At 44.2% G+C, this 21,127-nt stretch overlaps 1 protein-coding gene across 2 annotated transcripts in view; it reads right to left on the reverse strand.

Annotated features, from left to right (window-relative positions):
- Positions 1-270: 270 nt before the first annotated feature.
- TNFRSF9 (TNF receptor superfamily member 9) overlaps positions 271-21,127 on the reverse strand; it is a 32,474-nt gene continuing 11,617 nt past the window's right edge. Inside the window, exons 2-9 of one of the 2 annotated variants that reach the window (XM_012473720.3) lie at positions 19,616-19,752; positions 18,439-18,573; positions 16,991-17,098; positions 16,462-16,599; positions 15,970-16,036; positions 13,029-13,159; positions 11,502-11,636; positions 271-2,830 (exon numbers count right to left, since the gene is read on the reverse strand). In XM_012473720.3, the coding sequence (XP_012329143.2) occupies positions 2,742-2,830; positions 11,502-11,636; positions 13,029-13,159; positions 15,970-16,036; positions 16,462-16,599; positions 16,991-17,098; positions 18,439-18,538 (768 nt within the window). In that variant the 5' untranslated portion in view covers positions 18,539-18,573; positions 19,616-19,752 and the 3' untranslated portion in view covers positions 271-2,741. Of the gene's footprint in view, positions 2,831-11,501; positions 11,637-13,028; positions 13,160-15,969; positions 16,037-16,461; positions 16,600-16,990; positions 17,099-18,438; positions 18,623-19,615; positions 19,753-21,127 lie in introns of both variants that reach the window. The other variant, XM_064363202.1, reaches the window with a different exon arrangement.

Genomic DNA, 21,127 nt, shown 5'->3' on the forward strand with positions numbered 1-21,127 from the left:
ATCTCAAAAAAAAAAAAAAGGAAATACACCTTTGTTGTTTTGTTGTAATCCATTAAGAGTTGGGGAATTATTTGTTATTTGTGCATAACTCAGCATGTCCTAACTGATATAGGCACCAGCTCATAAAGTTGAGCATCACATGTCCTAAGACCCAGCAATTCCACTTTCAGAAACTTTCCCTGGAGACGCTTCTGCACAGGAGATTCAAAAAATAGCATCCATGACAACGTTGCCCATGATTGCAAAACACCTTTAAATAACCCAAATGTCTCTTGGTAGAGAATGGATCTATATTTCATGACATATCTGCAGCAGTCAAGATGAATGCACTGAAGCTACACACAATAACGCAATGAGTCTTTTTTTTTCTTTTGAGACAGAGTTTCGCTCTGTTGCCCAGGCTGGAGTGCAGTGGAACAATCTCGGCTCACTGCAACCTTTGCCTCCCTGGTTCAAGCAATTCTCCTGCCTCAGCCTCCTAAGTAGATTACAGGCACCTACCACCATGCCTAGCTAATTTTTGTAATTTTTGTAGAGACGGGGTTTCACCATGTTGGCCAGTCTGGTCTCGAACTCCTGACCTCAGGTGATCCACCTGGCTCAGCCTCTCAAAGTGCTGGAATTACAGGTGTGAGCCACCGCGCCTGGCCGCAGTGAGTCCTATAAATATAATTTTGAGTGATTCAGGCAAGTCACAGAAGTCTCCATATAGCCCAATACAATTTTCATAAAGCTCAAAAACAAGCAAAATGAAATAACATAGTTTTAGGATACATAATTTATATGATAAATGATTTTTTTAGGCAAGGGAAAGATAGACTCAAAATTCCTAAGAGAGGTTGCCTGGGGATGGGCAGAAGGTGAGCAGGGAAAGCAACATATGGATGGTGGCTCTGACCTTTACTTTCACCCTGTAAGAATTCAGATACTAAGTATTCATGGTCTGTGGCGTCTGTGACACCTACTCAACACTGCTTTTGTAGTGCAAAGCCAGTCTTAGTACATAAATAAATGCATGTGGCTGTGTTCCAGTAGGACTTTACCTATTGACTCTGAAATTTCTGTTTTACATAATTTTATGTGCTATAAGCTATTATTCTTCTTTTGATTACTTTTAAACCACTTACAAATGTAAAAGCTGGCCGGGCCCAGTGGCTCATCCCTATAAGCCCAGCATGGTGGGAGGCTGAGTTGGGGGAATCACTTGAGGCCAGGAGTTTGAGACCAGTCTGGCCAACATGGCAAAGCCCCATCTCTACTAAAAACATAAAAATTAGTCAGGTGCAGTGGTATACACCTGTAATTCCAGCTAGTCTGGAAGCTGAGGCACGAGAATTGCTTGAATCAGGAGGCGGAGGTTGCAGTGAGCCAAGATCGCACCACTGTACTCCAGCCTGGGTGACAGAGCGAGACCCTGTCTCAAAAAAAAGCTATCCTTAGTTCATAAGCCAAACAATGGCAGCCATGCCAGGTGGTTCGCACCTGTAATCCCAGCTACTTGGGAGGCTGAGGCAGATGGATCACTTGAGCCCAGGAGTTTAAGGCTAAAGTGTGCTATGATCATGCCTGTGAATAGCCACTGCATTCCAGCCTGGGCAACATAGCAAGACTCTGTCTCAAGCAAACAAACAAACAAAGGCAAATAGTGCACCAGGTTTGGCCATGAGAGTTCGGCGGCCCTGCTCTAGTGCTGCGGTAGGGCTATGAGCTCACAGGTGTTCACTTTTTCACTGTACTTCATACCTGTCATATGTGGTTCATTTATTGGCTTCTGTATCAACTATTACGTTAAAAGTTAAGAACGTTTAGAAAGTAACCTGGCTTAAAAGGGAGCAGGACAAAGGCAGAAGGTGTGAGGATGGAGGGAACCACAGGATACGCAGACACTTGAACTCTTTCCAAACCTTCCTCAAGGCCTGAGGTTTTCTTGCCCTTGACCCCAACCGCAGGCACTCTGCTCATACTTCCCCTGACAGTGGAGCATGTCATGTTAAATGACAGAACCAATGGGAATTTTAGTTGGGGTGCTTACTGCACCTTGTGGCTTATTGTCATATGTCATATTAGCACCAAAAAACAAGCCTGCATTGATTTTGATTGTAATTGTAGTTGGACCACTGGCCTACATAATTGAATTTAAACTATCATTTTCTTTGGATTTTGAAAAAACTAGCTCAAGCCTGTTAAGTGGTATCTAGAAAATGCTTTTTTTTTTTAACCACGAGCTCTGTCCCCTCCTGTCTGTTCTGTTAAAAGTGGTACATTTTTTTGGCCAGGCATAGCAACTCATGTCCATAATCCCAGCACTTTGAGAGGCCAAAGTGAGCCCAGGAGTTTGAGACCAGCCTGGACAACAATGCCATCTCTACCAATAAAAACACAAAAAACGAAAAAATTAGTCAGATGTGGTGGCTCTTGCTTATAGTTCCAGCTACTCAGGAGACTGAGGCGGGAGGATCACTTGAGCTCCTGGAGGTCAAGGCCGCAGGGAGCCATGATGGTGCCACTGCACTCCAGCCTGGGTGACGGAGTGAGAAAGACTCTGTCAAAAAAAAAAAAAAAAAAAATGGTACATTTTTAAAGGCCAACTCATTAGCACTTAGAAAAAAACGTGTGTTGGGGGGTAATCCTGGGTATTATCTAGGATGGTCTTCTTCATTTTAGAAAGATGTGATAGTGGGATGACTTGTATTTCCTTGCTTCTTTTCGAGAAAGTTCCAATAGCCCTATTGATTTCCATTTCACAGTTCACGTCCTCCTTCTTCTTCTTCTGGAAATCGGCAGCTACAGGCATCTTCCTCTTGAGTAGTTTGTACTGGTCTCATAAATGCTAAAAAAGAAAATTTAAGATATATATATTTTATTATTTATTTGAATCATTTAACACTTATTTTCCATAAATTACATCTACAGAACATCTCTAAGCAGCAAACATTCTCTCCTTTAATTTTAACAAACTCAGCCAGGCACGGTGGTTCATGCCCGTAATCCCAGCACTTTGGAAGGCTGAGGTGGGCAGATCACCTGAGGTCAGGAGTTTGAGATCAGCCTGGCCAACATGGCAAAACCCATCTCTACTAAAAATACAAAAATTAGCTGGGTGTGGTGACGGGCACCTGTAATCCCAGCTACTTGGGAGGCTGAGGCAAGAGAATCACTTGAACCCAGGAGGCAGAGTTTGCAGTGAGTCAAGATTGTGCCATTGCAGTTCAGCCTGGGTGACAAGAGCGAAACTCTGTCTCAAAAAAATCATCATCAACATAATTTTAACAAACTCATCCACAAGAGAGGTAACAGCAAGGATGAACTTCCTCTAGAGATTATTTGAAATTTGTTTCCTTTTACCAAATATTTTTATTGGTCTGTAAGAACTATTTCTTTTATTTTCTACATTAGCTAAAAAAAAAAAAGTCTTAAGCATGAATCATGAAAGCATAAAATATTAGCCATATCCCAATCATCGCTCCAGTTTCAATTCAGCAGCACACATTTTCATCTTGAGGGTTACTTAGATTCGAGTTCCTGTGGCTTCTTCGGAACGCAATGCTATGGCTCCACAAGTGCAAAGGTATTCCCACTACTTCCATCCGTTAGGAACCAAGAACTGATTTGTGCCTGAGTGGCCAGGTTTTTGTTTACGTTTTAGGGTGAAGTATTTGTGTTACTCCTCAGCAATTTTCAATCCTAAGCAGTTATTAATTTACAGACTGGCAAGGCAAAAAGTCCTACCCCAATTTCATATGCTTGTCGCTATAAAAAATAATCCAACCCAGATAACCACACCATCTCCTAGAACTTATAAAAAACTGGCAAGATGTTCAAAAATTACTAATGGGATGCTTTTTGAAATTGTTCCAAAGATGAATTTCAGAACGGAGATCTCTTCTGGAAAGATTGAGATGTCATGCTTTCCATATTTGTCCTGCTGAGTACAGCTGATAACCTGGATGCTGAAGACTCCGAAAGGCAGAGAGGAAGGCCAATTGGCTCAGGATCTCAGGACCCAAGGAACAACATGGCAATAGGTTTCCTGGGTTTTCTTTCTGCCTCATTATCCCCCAGAGTAGGAAGCTAGAGAAGCCGGCAACCTAAAAACGCCAGTGGTCTAGACAAAACAAAAACCAAAAAGAGGCCGGGCGCGGTGGTTCACGCCTGTAATCCCAGCACTTGGGAAGCCAAGGTGGGCAGATCGTCTGAGGTGAGGAGTTCAAGACCAGCTTGGTCAACGTGGTAAAACCCTGTCTCTACTAAAAGCACAAAAATTAGCTGGACATGGTGGCACACACCTGTAATCCTAGCTAACTCAGGCGGCTGAGGCAGGAGACTTGCTTGAACCTGGGAGGAGGAGGTTGCAGTGAGCCAAGATTGCACCACTGCACTCCAGCCTGGGCAACAGAGCAAGACTCTGTCTCAAAAAATACACACACAAAAAAACTAAGAAGAGCTTGTACTCACTCTCTAGTTATGAGACTAGGAAAGGGGCAGTATAGCAAGACTAAAAACTTCTAGGCAATAACCACTTAATCCCAACAAAACATGACACAAAACACAGTGGCCCCACCTGCAAGTCCACCAGGAAAGACTCAGTAGAGAGCCTGGACTTCCTCCCTCATTGTGGATTAAGGCTCATCTCCCCCTTCTTCCTGGGGTAGTGTCAGAGGAGGCCTAGTGGGAGCCAGAACTCACACATGTCTAGCAATAACAAGGAGACCCTCACTCTCCAGGAGGTGTAGCACAGAACCCAAGCATCCTCCACCCCTGCCTAGCCGTAAAAAGCTACCATCCTCCCTCCTTCCTTAGAGTGATGAAAGAAGAACCCTGAGAAAATACAAGATCTAAACTGGATCCAGAAATTGGGTGTGGGGGCTCACACCTATAATCCCAGTACTATGGGGGCCAAGGCAGGAGGATCACTTGAGTCCAGGAATTCTAGACCAGTCTGGGTAACACAGCAAGATGCTGTCTCTACAAAAAATTTTAAAATTAGCCAGGGGTGGTGGCACATGCCTATGGTCTCAGATACTCTGGAGGCTGAAGTGGGAGGATAGCTTGAGCCCAGGAGGCTGAGGTTGCAGTGAACCATGATCATGCCACTGCACTCCAGCCTGGGTAATACATCAAGAAAGACCTTGTCTTCAAAAAAAAAGTTTTTTTACTTAGGCCTAAATCTAACAAAACATATACAGAAGTTGCAAAGTGAAAACTACAAAATGTTGGTGAAAGAAATTTTAAAATATATAAATAAATGGAGAGACATACCATGTTCATGGATTGGAATACAATCATACAGCATATAATGATGTTTTAATCAAAAACAGACTGCATATATGATCATAGTCCCATAAGATTATAGTGGAGCTGAAAAGTTGCTATTGCCAAGTGATGTCCAAACATCATAACATTGCAGCACAACTCATTGCTCACGTTTGTGGTGATCCTGATGTAAAAACCTGCTAAGCTTCCAGTTGTACATATGCAATTATGTACAGCACATAATACTTGACAATGACAATAAATGACTATGTTAGTAGTTTATGGATTTACTCTACTATACTTTTTATAGTTATTTTAGAGTATATTCCTTCTACACACACACATATGTATATGTATACATGTCTGTGTGTGTGTGTGTGTATATGTATGTGTGTGTGTATATATATATATATGTAAAACCAGTTAAGGCCGGGAATGATGGCTCACGCCTATAATCACTGCACTTTGGAAAGCCAAGGCGGGTGGATTGCCAGAGCTCAGGAGTTTGAGGCTAGCCTGGGCAACATGGTGAAACCCCATCTCTACTAAAGTACCAAAAATTAGCTAGGTGTGGCGGCGTGCACCTGTAATCCTAGCTACTCGGGAGGCTGAGACAGGAGAATCACTTGAATCCAGGAGGCAGAGGTGGCAGTGAGCCGAGATCGTGCCATTGCACTCCAGCCTGGGGGACAGAGCAAGACTCCATCTCAAAAAAAAACAAAAAACAGTTAATTGTAAAACAACTTCAGGCAGGTCCTCTGGGAGGTATTCTAGAAGATGTTGTTCTCATAGGAGATGACCGTCACTTGCATGTTTTTGCCCTGAAGACCTTCCAATGGGACAAGACATGGAGGTGGCAGACACCGACTCTGTGTAGGTCTAGGCTAATATGTGTGTTTCACAAAAAAAGTTTAAAAAGTAAAAAACAATTTAAAAATTTTTAAATAGATAAAAGCTTACAGAATAAGGAAATAAAGAGAAAATATTTTTGTACAGATGTACAATGTGCTTATGTCTTAAGCTAAGAGTTATTACAAAACAGTCAAAAAGTTACAAGAAATTTTTTAAGTTGATAGGCCGGGTGCAGTGGCTCACACCTGTAATCCCAGCACTTTGGGAGGCTGTGGTGGGCAGATTACCAGAGCTCAGGAGTTTGAGACCAGCCTGGCCAACATGGTGAATTAGTGATGAACCCCCATCACTAATACAAAAATTAGCCGGGTGTGGTGGCAGCTGCCTGTAGTCCCAGCTACTTGGGGTGCTGAGGCAGGAGAATCACTTGAACCTGGGAGGTGGAGGCTGCAGTGAGCCAAGATTTTGCCACTGCATTTCAGCCTGAGCAACAGACACTACTTCAGAAAAAATAAAGTTTATGAATTAAAACATTACATGCAGTAAGCTGAAGAAAGAAAACATTTTAAATAAATTTAATTTACTTAAGTGCACAGTGTTTGTAGACTACAGTGGTATATGGCAGAGGTCCTCCATCTTTTTGACACCAGGGGCCAGTTTTGTGGAAGACAGTTTTTCCATGGACTGGGGAAAAGGATGGTTTCATGATGATTCAAGTGCCTTGTATTCATTGTGCACTTTATTTCTATCATTATAATATTGTAATATGTAATGAAATAATTATACGACTCCCCACAATGTTGAATCAGAGAGAGCCCTGAGCTTGTTTACCTGCAACTAGACAATCCCATTGGGGGTGATGGGAGACAGCGACAGATCATCAGGCGTTAGATTCTCATAAGGAGCGTGCAACCCAGATCCCTCACATGCGCAGTTCACATTAGGGTTTGTGCTCCTACGAGAATCTAATGCCGCTGCTGATCTTTCAGGAGGTGGAGATCAGGCAGTAATGCAAGTGATGGGGAGCAGCTGAAAATACAGAGTTCATGTTTGTGAGTGTTGTCAGAATCAAAATGGAGTAACTTGTGTCAAAACCCTGACAAATGGGCCAGGTGTGGTGGCTCATGCCTATAATACCAGCACTTTGGGAGGCCGAGGTGGGCAGGTCACATAAGGCCAGGAGTTCAAGACCAGCCTGGCCAACATGGCAAAACCCTGTCTGTACTATAGTGAGGCATGGTGGCAGGCTCCTGTAATCCCAGCTACTCAGGAGGCTGAGGCACAAGAATCGCTTGAACCCTGGAAGCAGAGGTTGCAGCAAGAGAAACCACAACCTTGTATAAAGGCTACTGTACCTTACACACAAAAAAATACTTCTGAGGTTTTAGCTAAGGATAATTGTTTCAAAAAAACTTACGTAACCCTCCTCGGCTTTTCTTTTAGGAGACGGAGTCTCGCGCTGCCACCCAGCATGGAGTGCAGTGGCGCGATCTCAGCTCACTGCAACCTCTGCCTCCCAGGTTCAAGTGATTCTCCTGCCTCAGCCTCCTGAGTAGCTGGGATTGCAGGCACGCGCCATCAGGCAGGGCTAATTTTTTGTATTTTTGGTAGAGATGGGGTTTCACCATGTTGGCCAGACTGGTCTTGAACTCCTGAGTTCAGGTGATTTGCCCACCTCAGCCTCTCAAAGTGCTGGGATTACAGGCATGAGTCACTGACCCCAGCCCCTCATTTTTTCTTTTAAAAATTCTTGTCACTTTTACCTCCCTGAATACACCTACTGTATTCCCATTGCAATGCTACTCCTGAAAAAATTATTCTTTCAGAGAGCCTCTCTCTCTCTCTGTGATTTACCTTAACACATACCATGTGATTCTATTTATACAACATTCCTTTTTTTTTTTTAGATACAGAGTCTTGCTCTGTCACCAGGCTGGAGTGGAGTGGCACAATCTCAGCACACTGCAACCTCAAGTGATTCTCCCACCTCAGCCTCCCTAGTAACTGGGACTATAGGTGCACGTCACCATCCCTAGCTAATTTTTGTATTTTTAGTAGAGATGGGTTTTCACCATGTTGGTCTCAAACTCCTGACCTCGTGATCCGCCCACTTTGGCCTCCCAAAGTGCTAGGATTACAGGCGTAAGCCACTGCGCCGGCTGTTTAGACAACATTCCTAAAATAACAAAAGTGTAGAGATGGAAGACAGATAAGTGGTTGCCAGGGGAAGGCAGGGAGGGGGAGTGGACCGGACTAGAAAGGCGTAGAGGGAGGAACCCTCTCCAGTGATGGACAGTTCTGATTTTATTGTGCTGGTTTGTACAGCTCCACATGTGTCATAAAAGGACACGCAGCTACATACGCACACTGTGCCAATGTCAGTTTCCTGCTTTGCCATCGTACTGGAGGATGGAACCCATAAATGGCATGAGAGATGTTCCTGTCTTGGCAAATTCCTGTGAATCTATAATTACGTCAAAATTAAAAGTTCTTTTGAATGACCTAAAACTTTTTTCTAAAATGGATTACAGTTCCATTGAAACTCATTAGTTACTCATAAATACTTTTGAAAAGCATTTTATACAGAACTTTGTTGCAGAAGTAGTCCTTTAAATCAGGATGAAGTCCAGCACTTTGGGAAGCCAAGGCGGAAGAACCGCTTGAGCCCAGCAGTTTAAGACTGGCCTGGACAACATAGTGAGACCTAGTCTTTACCAAAAAATTAAAAATCAATTAAAAATTAGCTGATGAGTGTGATGGTAGGCACCTGTAGTCCCAGCTACTCAGTAGGCTGAGGCAGGAGGATTGCTTGAGCTCTGGAGTTTGAGGCTGCAGTGAGCCGTGATCGCACCATTGCACGTCAGCCTGAGTGACAGTGAGACCCTGTCTCAAAAAACCAAAAGACAAAACTGAAATCAGGCTTAAGTGAGAGCTTAGAGGTTTAAATTGGAAGTGTAGACCTCAAAAAGAGAATGAAAGAGCAAACCACAGGCCGGGCACAGTGGCTCACACCTGTAATCCCAGCACTATGGGAGGCCAAGGCGGGCGGATCACAAGGTCAGGAGATCAAGACCGTCCTGGCTAACCTGGTGAAACCCTGTCTCTACTAAAAAATACAAAAAAAAAAAAAAAAAAAAAATTAGCCGGGAGTGGTGGCAAGTGCCTATAGTCCTAGCTACTTGGGAGGCTGAGGCAGGAAAATTGCTTGAACCTGGGAGGCGGAGGTTGTGGTGAGCTGAGATCATATCACTGCTCTCCAGCCTGGTGACAGAGCAAGACTCCATTTCAAAAAAAAAATAATAAAAGAGCAAACCACAAAATAGGAAAAGATATTTGCAGCTCATGAACAACAGACTAAAAATTTCCTATACATTAGTAAGAAAAGGACAGAAAACCCTATAAGAAAATATTCAAAAGACTCGATCAGGCAAATCACTAAAGAGGAAATCCAAATAAGCATAATAACATGAAAAGGCATCTAACCTCACTCGCAATCAGTAAATGCAAGTTAAAACCACAATGAGATCACTATCTACACACCGTATGGACAAAAATAGTCTGATGACACCAAGAGTTATCAGGGGATATGGAGTAAAAGGAACCGCATTCCTGCCAGGGGAGTGTAAATGGGCTCCAGTCACTTTGGAAAACAGTTGGGCATATTCAAGACCAAGACACATGTTCCTTGTATCTCAGCAATGTTATTCCTAGGTTAAAAAACAAAACAAAACAAAACCAGAAACACGTGTTTACATGTGCTGAGATCCATAGACAAAAATATTCAAATGTCATTGCATGTAATAACCCCAAGCTGGAAATGATCCCAGTATCCATCAATATTAGAATAGGTAAATAATGATGTCATCATTCAATAAAAGAGTGTATAGAAGTCAGGCGTGGTGGCTTACACCTGCAATCCCAGAACTTCGGGAGGCCAAGTCGGGCAGATCACCTGAGGTCGGGAGTTCGAGACCAGCCTGACCAACATGGAAAAACGCTGTCTCTACTAAAAATACAAAATTAGCCAGGCATGGTGGTGCATACCTGTAATCCCAGCTACTCAGGAGTCTGAGGCAGGAGAATCGCTTGAACCCGGGAAGTGGAGGTTGTGGTGAGCTGACATCGCACCACTGCACTCCAGCCCTGGGCAAGAAAAGCGAAACTCCATCTCAAAACAAAACAAAACAAAACTTTACTAATGATTTTTCTGCATATATCTTTTAACAACCTCCAAATAGACACATTCTGATCTTATATGTTGTTTTGGTTTTGCTCTCAAAAAGCTCCTTTTATTAAATGTCTCGTATTGAGTCTTATTAAGCCTGTTATGTCTCGTTCTATCATCCATAAAGACAAAAAACAGATTGTCCTCCTTCTATATACTTTTTCAAATAATTATCAATGGCTTTTGTCTAGTGGGTGCTGACTGTGCCAGGCACTTTCTGAGTGCCTTATAGAAATAATATCTTGTTGAACAAATGAATGAATGAAATTCATTATTGAAATTTTTCATGTAATCCATATTGATGCTGTAATAGTCCTTTTAATGGGTGGGTAGGGGAGACGGAGTCTCACTCTGTCACCCAGGCTGGAGTGCAGTGGCACCATCTCGGCTCACTGCAACCTCCACTTCCCAGGTTCAAGTGATTCTCCTGCCTCAGCCTCCCGAGTAGCTGGGACTACAGGTGCCCACCATGCCTAGCTAATTTTTTGGTATTTTAGTAGAGACGGGTTTCACCATGTTGCCCAGGCTTGTCTCGAACTCCTGAGCTCAGGCAATCTGTCTGCCTCAGCCTCCCAAAGTGCTGGAATTACAGGCGTGAACCATAGCGCCTGGCCAGTCCATTTTGTTAAACCCCTTCAAACTCCCTCTTTGTTCTCTCTGCCTTCCTCAAATATGGGTCTAAACTCAATTTAAGCCCATTTATCAACCAGAGGGACATGGGGGGAACATGGTTTTCTGATTCTTCTTTGCCAGTATCCTCTACACGCACGTACACACAGAATAATCCAAGGCTGCAGCGTATTTAAATCTGTCATTTTTCTAGAACTGGGGTGTTCTCTACTATACCCAAGCTTTCTCCATTCAGCACTATTGACATTTGAGGCAGCACCATTCTTTGCTGGGAGGCTGCCCTGTGCATTGTGGGAGTTTAGCAGCATCACTGGCCTCTACTTACTAGGTGCCAATAGCCCCCAACTACCACCGCCACCAAGTAGTGACCATCACAACTGTCTCCAGACACTGCAAATATTGCCAGAGACAAAACTGCCCCTGCTCGATAACCACTGGGCTATATGAACCTCATTTCTATAAATTTTTTAAAAATCATCTTTTCCTTTCTACTATAAAAAGCCTTGCCTTGTTAGAGCCCTAATATGATTATGTTACTCACGTTGTTTGAATATATACAGGAGTTTCCTTCTGCCCTGTTTAACAACAGAGAAACGGAGCACGAGGAAGAACAGCAGGAACAGCACCGCAGCCGACGTCAACGCAAGAAAGAAGGAGACGATCTGCGGACTGCGTCCTGCAAAACAGAGCCAAGGGAGAAATGAATGCAGAAATGTACTGACGCTCATACACTCATGTGTATATTTACATTGGTAAACTCCTAAGCATGAGAAGATTCAGAGCTTTAGACAGCTCCAAACTGCTAATGTAGTAAACTTAGAAAACTTTTTAAAAGGCTGGGCATGGTGGTTCACACCTGTAATCCCAACACTTTGGGAGGCCAAGGAGGGTGGATCACTTAGGGTCAGGAGTTCAAGACCAACCTGGCCAACATAGTGAAACCCATCTCTACTGAAAATACAAACATTAGCTGGGCATGGTGGTGGGTGCCTGTAATCCCAGCTACTCAGGAGGATAAGGCAGGAGAATCGCTTGAAACGCAGGAGGTGGAGGGTGAAGTGAGCCGAGATTGTGTCACTGCACTCCAGCCTGGGGGACAAAGAGAGACTCCATCTCAAAAAATAAAAATAAAAAAGAAAGAAAGAAAGAAACTTAATGGCTGGGTGCAGTGGCTCACGCCTGTAATCCCAGCACTTTGGGAGGCTGAGGTGGGCAGATCACCTGAGGTCAGGAGTTCGAAACCAGCCTGGTCAATATGGCGAAACACCGTCTCTACTAAAAATACAAAAATTAGCTGGGCGTGGTGATGGGCAACTGTAATCCCAGCTACTCAGGAGGCTGAGTCAGGAGAATCGCTTGAACCTGGGAGGCAGAGGTTGCAGTGAGCCAAGATCACGTCACTGCACTCCAGCCTGGGCGACAAAGCTCGCTCTCTCTCAAAAAAAAAAAAAAAAGTATATATATGTATATGGGGCCCTAAAATCCCCTTTCCTTGGCATTGATAAAAGTATAGATTCTGTTTGGATGAAGTGTCCTCTGGCACTGCTTACAAATGTGTATCTCAGACTGAATAACAAATGCCTGGGAGAAAACTGCTGGGTCCCTGAGGGCAGGATACAGGAACAAATGCACCTGGGAGGTGCCTGTTGTAGGTGGAGACGTGAGACATCACGATATTGGGGCGATTTAGATACAATCTCGAATCACCATAAGATACTCCCTTTGAGGCTGGCCGCAGTGGCTCATGTGTGTAATCCCAGCACTTTGGGAGGCTGAGGCAGGTGGATCACTTGAGGTCAGGAGTTCAAGAGCAGTCTGGTCAACATGGTGAAACCCCATCTCCACCAAAAACACAAAAATTAGCTGGACATGGTGGCATGTGCCTGTAATCCCAGCTACTCTGGAGGCTGAGGCAGGAGAATTGTTTGAACCCAGGAGACGGAGGTTGCAGTGAGCCAAGATCATAACACTGCACTCCATCCTGGGTGACAGAGCAAGACTCCATCTCAAAAAAAACAAAAACAAAAAAAAAGATATTCATTTTGATTTAATGGCATAGCCCAGATACCTGGCTCTCTTGCAGGGGCAGGCGGGGTCACAGAGGATGCTCCTGGAGAGAGGTCGGCTGAAGACTGTCCACAGACCACGTCCCTTGCCTTCGTCCCATGTACAAGCACAGACTTGCCATCCAAAGAGCAGCTTTGACAGTTCAATGAAAAAGGTTTAAATAATTAACTTAGGTCCAGAGGATTCCGATTTAAAACTTTTTCATTTTTCACCCAATGAAGTAGCCTAGTGAAAAAGATACGTGGGTCTGGGTTTGCAGGCAATTCAAAGATGTTTTGAAAAACTTCCACTTGACCATCTGGCTCCCTGCAGCTTTCCGTGGCTTCCTTCTATTCGGTGACAGCTCAGTTCAGGCTGTTTTGCCTGGTTAGTCTCTCACCCCCAACTTCTTAATTGGACTTGACCATCTCCAGCACAGATAAAGGACAGCATAGGGTTAGAGGGTCCATCACCAGCATCAGACAAACCAGGGTTTGAGCCCTCGGTCTCTTGCTTTACAAAATGACTTTGGGCAAGTTAAGAAATCTCTCTAACCCAGGCATGGTGGCTCACACCTTAATCTCAGAACTTTGGGAGGCCAAGGTGGGTAAATCACCTTAGGTCAGGAGTTTGAGACCAACCTGGCCAACATGGTGAAACTGTCTCTATTAAAAAATACAAAAAAAAAAATAGCCAGGCCTGATGGCGGATGCCTGTAATCCCAGCTACGGGGGAGGCTGAGGTGGGAGAATCACTTGCACCCCGGAGGCAGAGGTCGCAATGAGGTGAGATTGTGCCACTGCACGCCAATCTGGGCAACAGAGGGAAACTGCACCTCAGAAAAAAAAAAAGCCAGTTGCGGTGGCTCACGCCTGTAATCCCAGCATTTTGGGAGGCTGAGATGGGCAGATCACAAGGTCAGGAGATCGAGACCATCCTGGCTAACAGAGTGAAACCCTGTCTCTACTAAAAATAGGAAAAATTAGTCGGGCATGGTGGCACACTCCTGCAGTCCCAGCTACTCAGGAGGCTGAGGCAGGAGAATTGCTTGAACCCAGGAGGCGGAGGTTACAGTTAGCCAGGATCACACCACTGCACTCCAGCCTGGGCAACACAGCAAGACTCTTTCTCAAACCAAAAAAAAGAAAGAAAAAAAGAAAAAGAAATCTTCCTAAGCCTCAGTTTTCTCATCTGCAAAATTAGGGTTGTACGTGCTGCCAGAACTATTTCAAGGAACAAATGAGTGAGAGAGTCAGTGACACCCTCTTGCACGTCTGACACACGGAGTAAAGGGTAGCTGTCATCATCGTCATCACCACCATCATCGCCATCATTGTTGCTGTTGCTGCTACACCTTCCCCTCGGTCCTTTACCTACCCCAAATCCACCCATCCTCCAGAGCCCAGTTCAAACCCACTTTCCACACAGACTCACTTAACAACTCTGAACAATTTGTACTGAAAGACCTTTTTCAAAAAGCCACTTTCCAGCTGGGTGCAGTGGCTCAGGCCTATAATCCCAGCACTGGATCACTTGAGGTCAGGAGTTCAAGACCAGCCTAGCCAATGCGGTGAATCCCCATCTCTACTACACATACAAAAAATTTAGCCAGCGTGGTGATGCACACCTGTAATCCCAGCTACTCGGGAGGCCAAGGCAGGAGAATGGCTTGAACCCAGGAGGTGGAGGTTACAGTGAGCCGAGTACGTACCATTGCACTCCAGCCTGGACAAGAGGAGTGAAACTCCGTCTCAAAAACAAAACAATAAAAAAACAGATCTTTTTAAAAAAGCTACTTTCCAAAGAGAGAATTCAGCTAAGTCTGAGAAAATGGTCAATACTTTTCTTGTGTATCATGAATCCATTTGTCAGCCACTCCAATGCTGATAAATTATAAATGACAAAAGCAGATGGATACCATGATTCCTGTTTTAAAACACTTTATTTTCTCTCCAAAAAAGTCACTTTCCCATCTGTTACAAACCAATACACTTTTAAAATACAATAAAAATGAAAATGTAAAATAACAAAAATGATTTCCTAGTAAGAAAAAGCAAACAGAAAAAGAGCAGAGACATAAAAATACAATGCCCAAAGTTTTATTCTTAGTCAACAGACACATTACTCCGCCAATTTGCCTTAAAAGTTTCTAAACGCTTATTCTCTAACCCTACACCACTGTTGACAGGGGCACAAGACAAGCCATTTGTGGACCAGCACCTATCCACAGACCACAGTGTGAGTTCTGGTCCCACAAATCAATGGTCACTTTCTCTCGTATACCATTGGCTTTTTACCACCTGTGATGGCCTTGTGTGCCCAAGTGTGTGCCACATTTTGGAGGGTAATGAGCAATTGTTACTTTCTTCTGTGTCATTCTAGGGGCTGGCATTGAACAACATGGAGGTGGGCTGATCACTCAGAGAAGGTAAGAGGCAGCAAAGAAATGAGAAGGAAACAGAGAAGAGGCCGACAGTTTCAAAGTTCCACGGGCAACTCTTTTCCTTTTTCTTGAGACAGGGTCTCTGCTCTGGAGGGCAATGGTGCGATCATAGCTCATTGCAGCCCCAACCTCTGGGACTCAGGTGATCCTCCTGCCTCATCAGCCTTCCATACAGCTGGGACAACAGGCGTGTGCCATTACACCTGGCTAATTTTTTGATTTTTTGTAGAGACAGAGTCTCACTTTGTTGCTGAGGCTGGTTTCCAACTTCTGGGTTCAAGCAGTCCTCCTGCCTCAGCCTCCCAAGTAGCTGGGATTATAGATATGCACCACCACTCTGGCCAATTTTTCTATTTTTAATAGAGATGGGGTTCCACCATGTTGGTCAGGCTGGTCTCGAACTCCTGACTCGTGATCCACCCTCCTCGGCCTCCCAAAGTGCTGGGATTACAGGAGTGAGCCACCACACCTGGCCTAACCAAGATTCTTTATTCAATAAACTAAAGGAAATTATACATACTTTGTCCAGGGTCGACAGACGCCACGTTTCTGATCATTAAATGTCCCAAAGCCACAGTCTTTACAACCTTGCATTAAAAATGAAAGCAACGATAAAAAGGAAGCATTTTCATCATTTTATAACTTTTCCTGTGATGAATGTAATCAAGTCATTATCATAATGCAATCTACACAAATTGTTCAATAATTCTTGAAACAACACCCTAAGATGGCTAGTTTCTATTCTAACGGTTCTTAGAGTATTGCTTGTGTCTGATGCGTGCGAAGATGAATGGTTCTGGCAATTGACGAATGCTCTGATTTCAAATTATTTCCATTTATGACAAAATAACCGAAATATTTCATTAATTAAAAGAGGATATTAATATCATATACTCATCACTTGTTAGTTTAAGTTTCTATAGATCTGTTTGTTTATATTCAAAGGATCAAGGCCTAAGCTAAGTTTGCCTACATCACAAAACTGCACTGGATCAAAGAAGTGTAAACCTACCTTCTTTTGTCGATTCTTGACCTTGTTTACAATCTGGTTCACACATTCGGCATCCGGCCCCCAGGCAGCGAAACCCTGAAATGCAGTCACACTCTGCGTTGCTGGTGGAGGAACACACCTTCCTGGTCCTGAAAACACCTGTGAAGTCCCCACAGCCCCCAACGTTTTATTGCACTTGACCTCCAAATCCAGGAATCAAATTTATGTTGTGCAGTCACAATCACTCTCATTCTACTTATAACGTTCCCAATGATGTTAAAGTTTACTTTTAAATCTCTATAAAGACATTTTTACATTTTGGAAAGTCAAAACTTCTCTCTCAGCAAATGAATGTTCCCTCTAATATTTAGAAAGCTCAGTCCACAAATAATTGCTATCAACATAAATTATTTTACTGGACCTACTGGTTGACAGAAGAATCAGAGTCTTTGACACTTGAGATTTTCAATAGAGAGCAGTTAGTGAATAGGAAAGAAAAGCTTATCCTCCCGACTATCTTCTAGAAGAAGAAACATCTTTGAACTCGTACCTTTACACGGCCTGCATAGGACACAGACCCTTTGTCCACCTACACTGGAGAAACTATTTGGAGGACAGGGAATGCAAGTCTGATTCTTGTTATTCCCACAGAATGTACCTGAAAAAGGCAGACAATAGCAGCACACGTTTGACAATGGGCAATCGTCACCCAAGGCATTCTGAAGTTTATAAGAAAATAAGTTTAGAAAAGAATGATTAGTTTTCTAGATGCCACAGTGATAGACATTAGTTTGATTGACTTCCTAAAATGATACATTTGCAAGATTGTTCTTTGTGTAATCACAGAATTAGAAATAACAAAATTCAGGCCAGACACGGTGGCTCACACCTGTAATCCCAGGACTTTGGAGGCCGAGTCGGGTGGATCACCTGAGGTCAGGAATTCAAGACCAGGCTGGCCAACATGGTGAAACCCCACTCTACAAAAATTAGCCAGGTATGGTGGCACATGCCTATAATCCCAGCTACTCAGGAGGCTGAGGCGGAAGAATCTCTTGAACCTGGGAGGCGGAGGTTGCAGTGAGCCAAAATTGCACCATTGCACTCCAACCTGCATGACAGAGCGAGACTCTGTCTCAAAAGAAAAAAAAAGAGGCCAGGCACGGTGGCTCATGCCTGTAATCCCAGCACTTTGAGAGGCTGAGGCAGGCAGATCACCTGAGGTCAGGAGTTCAAGACCAGCCTGCCAACATAGTGAAACCCCATCTCTACTAAAAATATAAAAATTAGCCAGGTGCAGTGGTGTGCGCCTGTAGTCCCAGCTACTTGGGAGGCTGAGGCAGGAGAATTGCTTGAACCTGGGAGGCTAAGGTTGCAGTGAGCTGAGATCATGCCACTACACTCCAGCCTGAGTGACAGGGTGAGACACTGTCTCAAAAAAAGAAAACAAATAATAAAATACAGATATTGTAAGAAATAAATCAGCAGAAATAAAATACTTTATCTATTGAATAAAACAACATGATTATCTTGATTGATCTAGAAGACCAACATGACGATCCAGAGGGACATCAATGTCCTACACTAAAATTTAAATGCACCTGACATTCCCAGGTTTATGCAGGTGATAAGCCCTGTGCCACCTGCATACTCGGTGCTATGCCCCCAGTCTGAGCACAAAGCCCTACACACAAAACTAACATGTATTGAAGTCTTGCCGTGTGCCAGGCACTGTTCTAAGCCTTTCAGTGGATCCTCCCAGCCATCCCATAAAACAGGTTCTCTTATTATCCTCAGACGAGAAAGTCAAGGCACAAGAGGTTGAATGACTTGGCTGTGTTCACACAGCCTGGTGGTAGCATCCGATAAATATGTGTAAATGAATGGACTTTTCATTTTCATTTCCTTAAAACGGAGCTCATTAGCCGTGACTACTAGCCTAACTGGACCGTGCTTCCAACAGAACAGATCAAAGGCACCTGATAACTGGGCACTCACCAGCTGGGCAGTTACTACACAGATCCTGCAACGATCTTGTCCTCTCAAAGTTCAGGACCAGCAGCAGAGTGGCCACTATGTTGTAACAGCTGTTGCCCATGATGAAATCCGGCACAGGTATGATACAAGCAAAGTCTATCCCAAGAGAATTTTAATCAAATTAACTGGTCTCGCAAATGTCACTCTGCAAAAGTAAACATTTCCAAGGAAAGGTGGTTTCTCCTTTCAAAAGTACCTATATTGCAATCATTACCTATACAATTCTACGAGAGGATAACTCAGGCTTTTTCAGGAACAATCAATGATGCAAGACTATGGAAAAGTAGTAAATTCATAGAAAATACTGCGACAAGGACGCGTGACTAAGCACACGGCTTTGTGCAGGTCTGCCGATGTCTGAGGGTGCATTTTCCATCATGTTCTGCTAAAATGCGGAAATAACAATAGCCAGAACTTTTGGGGACTTTCACAGGCACTGCGAAGTACCATCCAGCTCTCAATAATGTCAATTACTTGCTGCCCCTGAAATAAACTCCTTACAAAGAGAATCTGTCAGGGGCATCAGACGATTCGGTTAAGAAGAAGCTATCCCATAGCACAGTATGGTGACTATAGTTAACAATAATTTACTGCATATTTCAAAGTAGCTAGAAGATTTAAAATATTCCCAACACAAAGAAATGATACATTTTTGAGTTGATGGGTATTTTAACCACTGTGATTTGATCATTACACATTCTAGGCATGTATCAAAATACCATGTGTGCCCCATAAATACATTTATGTAAAATCATTATGTATCCACAAAAATAACAAATTAAAAAGTAGGTTATTTATGAAAGAGAGAGAGAGAAAAAAAGAAGCTATCCCACAGTCACTCTTCCCCCTTGAGCTGAACACCTAAACACGTGGAAAGTCCTCCCTGTTCAACACACTAACACGTTTTCTCAAACAGAGCCATGTCCTAGCCCGTTTTGAGATGTGAAGCTTGTATGGTAGCCAAACTGAGGAGTGAAAAAGTCTCTTCAGGCCAAGTTATTGATGTTTATTTAATGAACTATTGAAGAGATGTCATTCTAAATTAGAAGGAGAAAAAGTCTAGAAATGGGCAAAGGGAGCAAAGGTTCTATCCTCACCCCCTCTCAGTGCCCCAACTCGCTCCCCCAAATGAACAGACCTTGAGATCTCGGGGCTGCTGGCGAACTTTCCACTCCTTGGTCTTCAGGGTTCTGCAGCTCGGGAGGGCTTCAGGTCACACACAGGAGTACTGTGACTCAGCCGGGGGCGGGGTCTCGTGGGAAATTCCTGCCACAGCTGTGTGAAATCGTTCATTTCATATCTGCTGACCCCAAAATCCCCTAGAGTCCCTGTCCCTGCCTGATAATGGCACTTCCAATTACTTCTTGGAAGTAGCTCTCTACTGTCAGGATGTGTCTCAGATGACGTTGGGAAAAGGATTTTGTCCCTTAAGATAGCTCTCCAGGACAAAGCATTTAGCATGTCCTTAAAATACTGGATTTGAGACTAGAGGGATGAAACCAACTTCTCAACAGTGATCAGCATTTCACCATACACTGTCCCCTAACTCCATAGTCACTGTAATGCAAGAGTTGTCATTTCCTAAGCACAGCCGATGTGTCAGGCATCAGAGATCCATTGTGGCTAATACACACTATCCTCGAAAGAACCCTAGAACTTGGTATGACTGCTGTGGTTACTGGAAGGAGGAGAAGGGGGAGGAGGAGGAAGAGGAGGAGGAGGAGGATGCTCTAGGCTGTAGATAGAGGAGGAGGAGATGGAGGGGGAGGAGAAGGAGGAGAGGGAGGGGGAGGAGGGAGGAGGAGGAGGAGGAGGGGGAGGAGAGGAGGATGCTCTAGGCTGTAAATAAAGGAGAAGGAGGAGGGAGAGGAGGAGGAGGAGGAGGAGGAGGAGGGGGGAGGAGGAAGAAGGGGGGAGGAAGAGGAGGGGGGGAGGAAGAGGAGGAGAGGGAGGAGAGGAGGATGCTCTAGGCTGTAAATAAAGGAGAAGGAGGAGGGAGAGGAGGAGGAGGAGGAGGAGGAGGAGGGGGAGGAGGAGGAGGGGGGAGGAGGAGGAAGGAGGGGAGGAAGAGGAGGGGGGGAGGAAGAGGAGGAGAGGGAGGAGAGGAGGATGCTCTAGGCTGTAGATGAACCTGTCCGTCATTGAGCAGCTGGAGAACCTCAGGAAAACCAGAGGGAGTATTTAGTAGAGATGGGGTTTCGCCATGTTGATCCGGCTGGTCTAGAACTCCTGACCTCAGGTGAGTCACCTGCCTCAGCCTCCCATAGTGCTGGGAATACAGATGTGAGCCACTGCACCCAGTCAAAACTCACCATGTTGAAGCGTACAATTCAGTGGATTTTAGTACATTTACCACACTTGCAACCATGACCACTATCTAATTCCAGAACATTTTTCATCAGTCCAAAAAGAAGTCCCATGTCCATTGGTGGTATTTTCATTTTCCTTCCCTCAGCCCCTGGCACCCACTAATCTACTTTCTGTCCCTGTGAATTTGCCTATTCTGGACATTTCATAAAAACGGAATTATACAGCAGGGGGTCTTTTATGCCTGGCTTCTTTCAGTTAGCCTGAAGTTCGGGGCGAACGCACCCTGCAGGGTGTTCCGGTCTCCATTCCTTTCCACGGCTGAATTACACTCCACTGCGTA

The sequence above is a fragment of the Aotus nancymaae genome, unplaced genomic scaffold (assembly GCF_030222135.1).
Source record: "Aotus nancymaae isolate 86718 unplaced genomic scaffold, 86718_ANA_hifiasm-v0.15.2.pri h1tg000053l, whole genome shotgun sequence".
NCBI lineage: Eukaryota > Metazoa > Chordata > Mammalia > Primates > Aotidae > Aotus > Aotus nancymaae.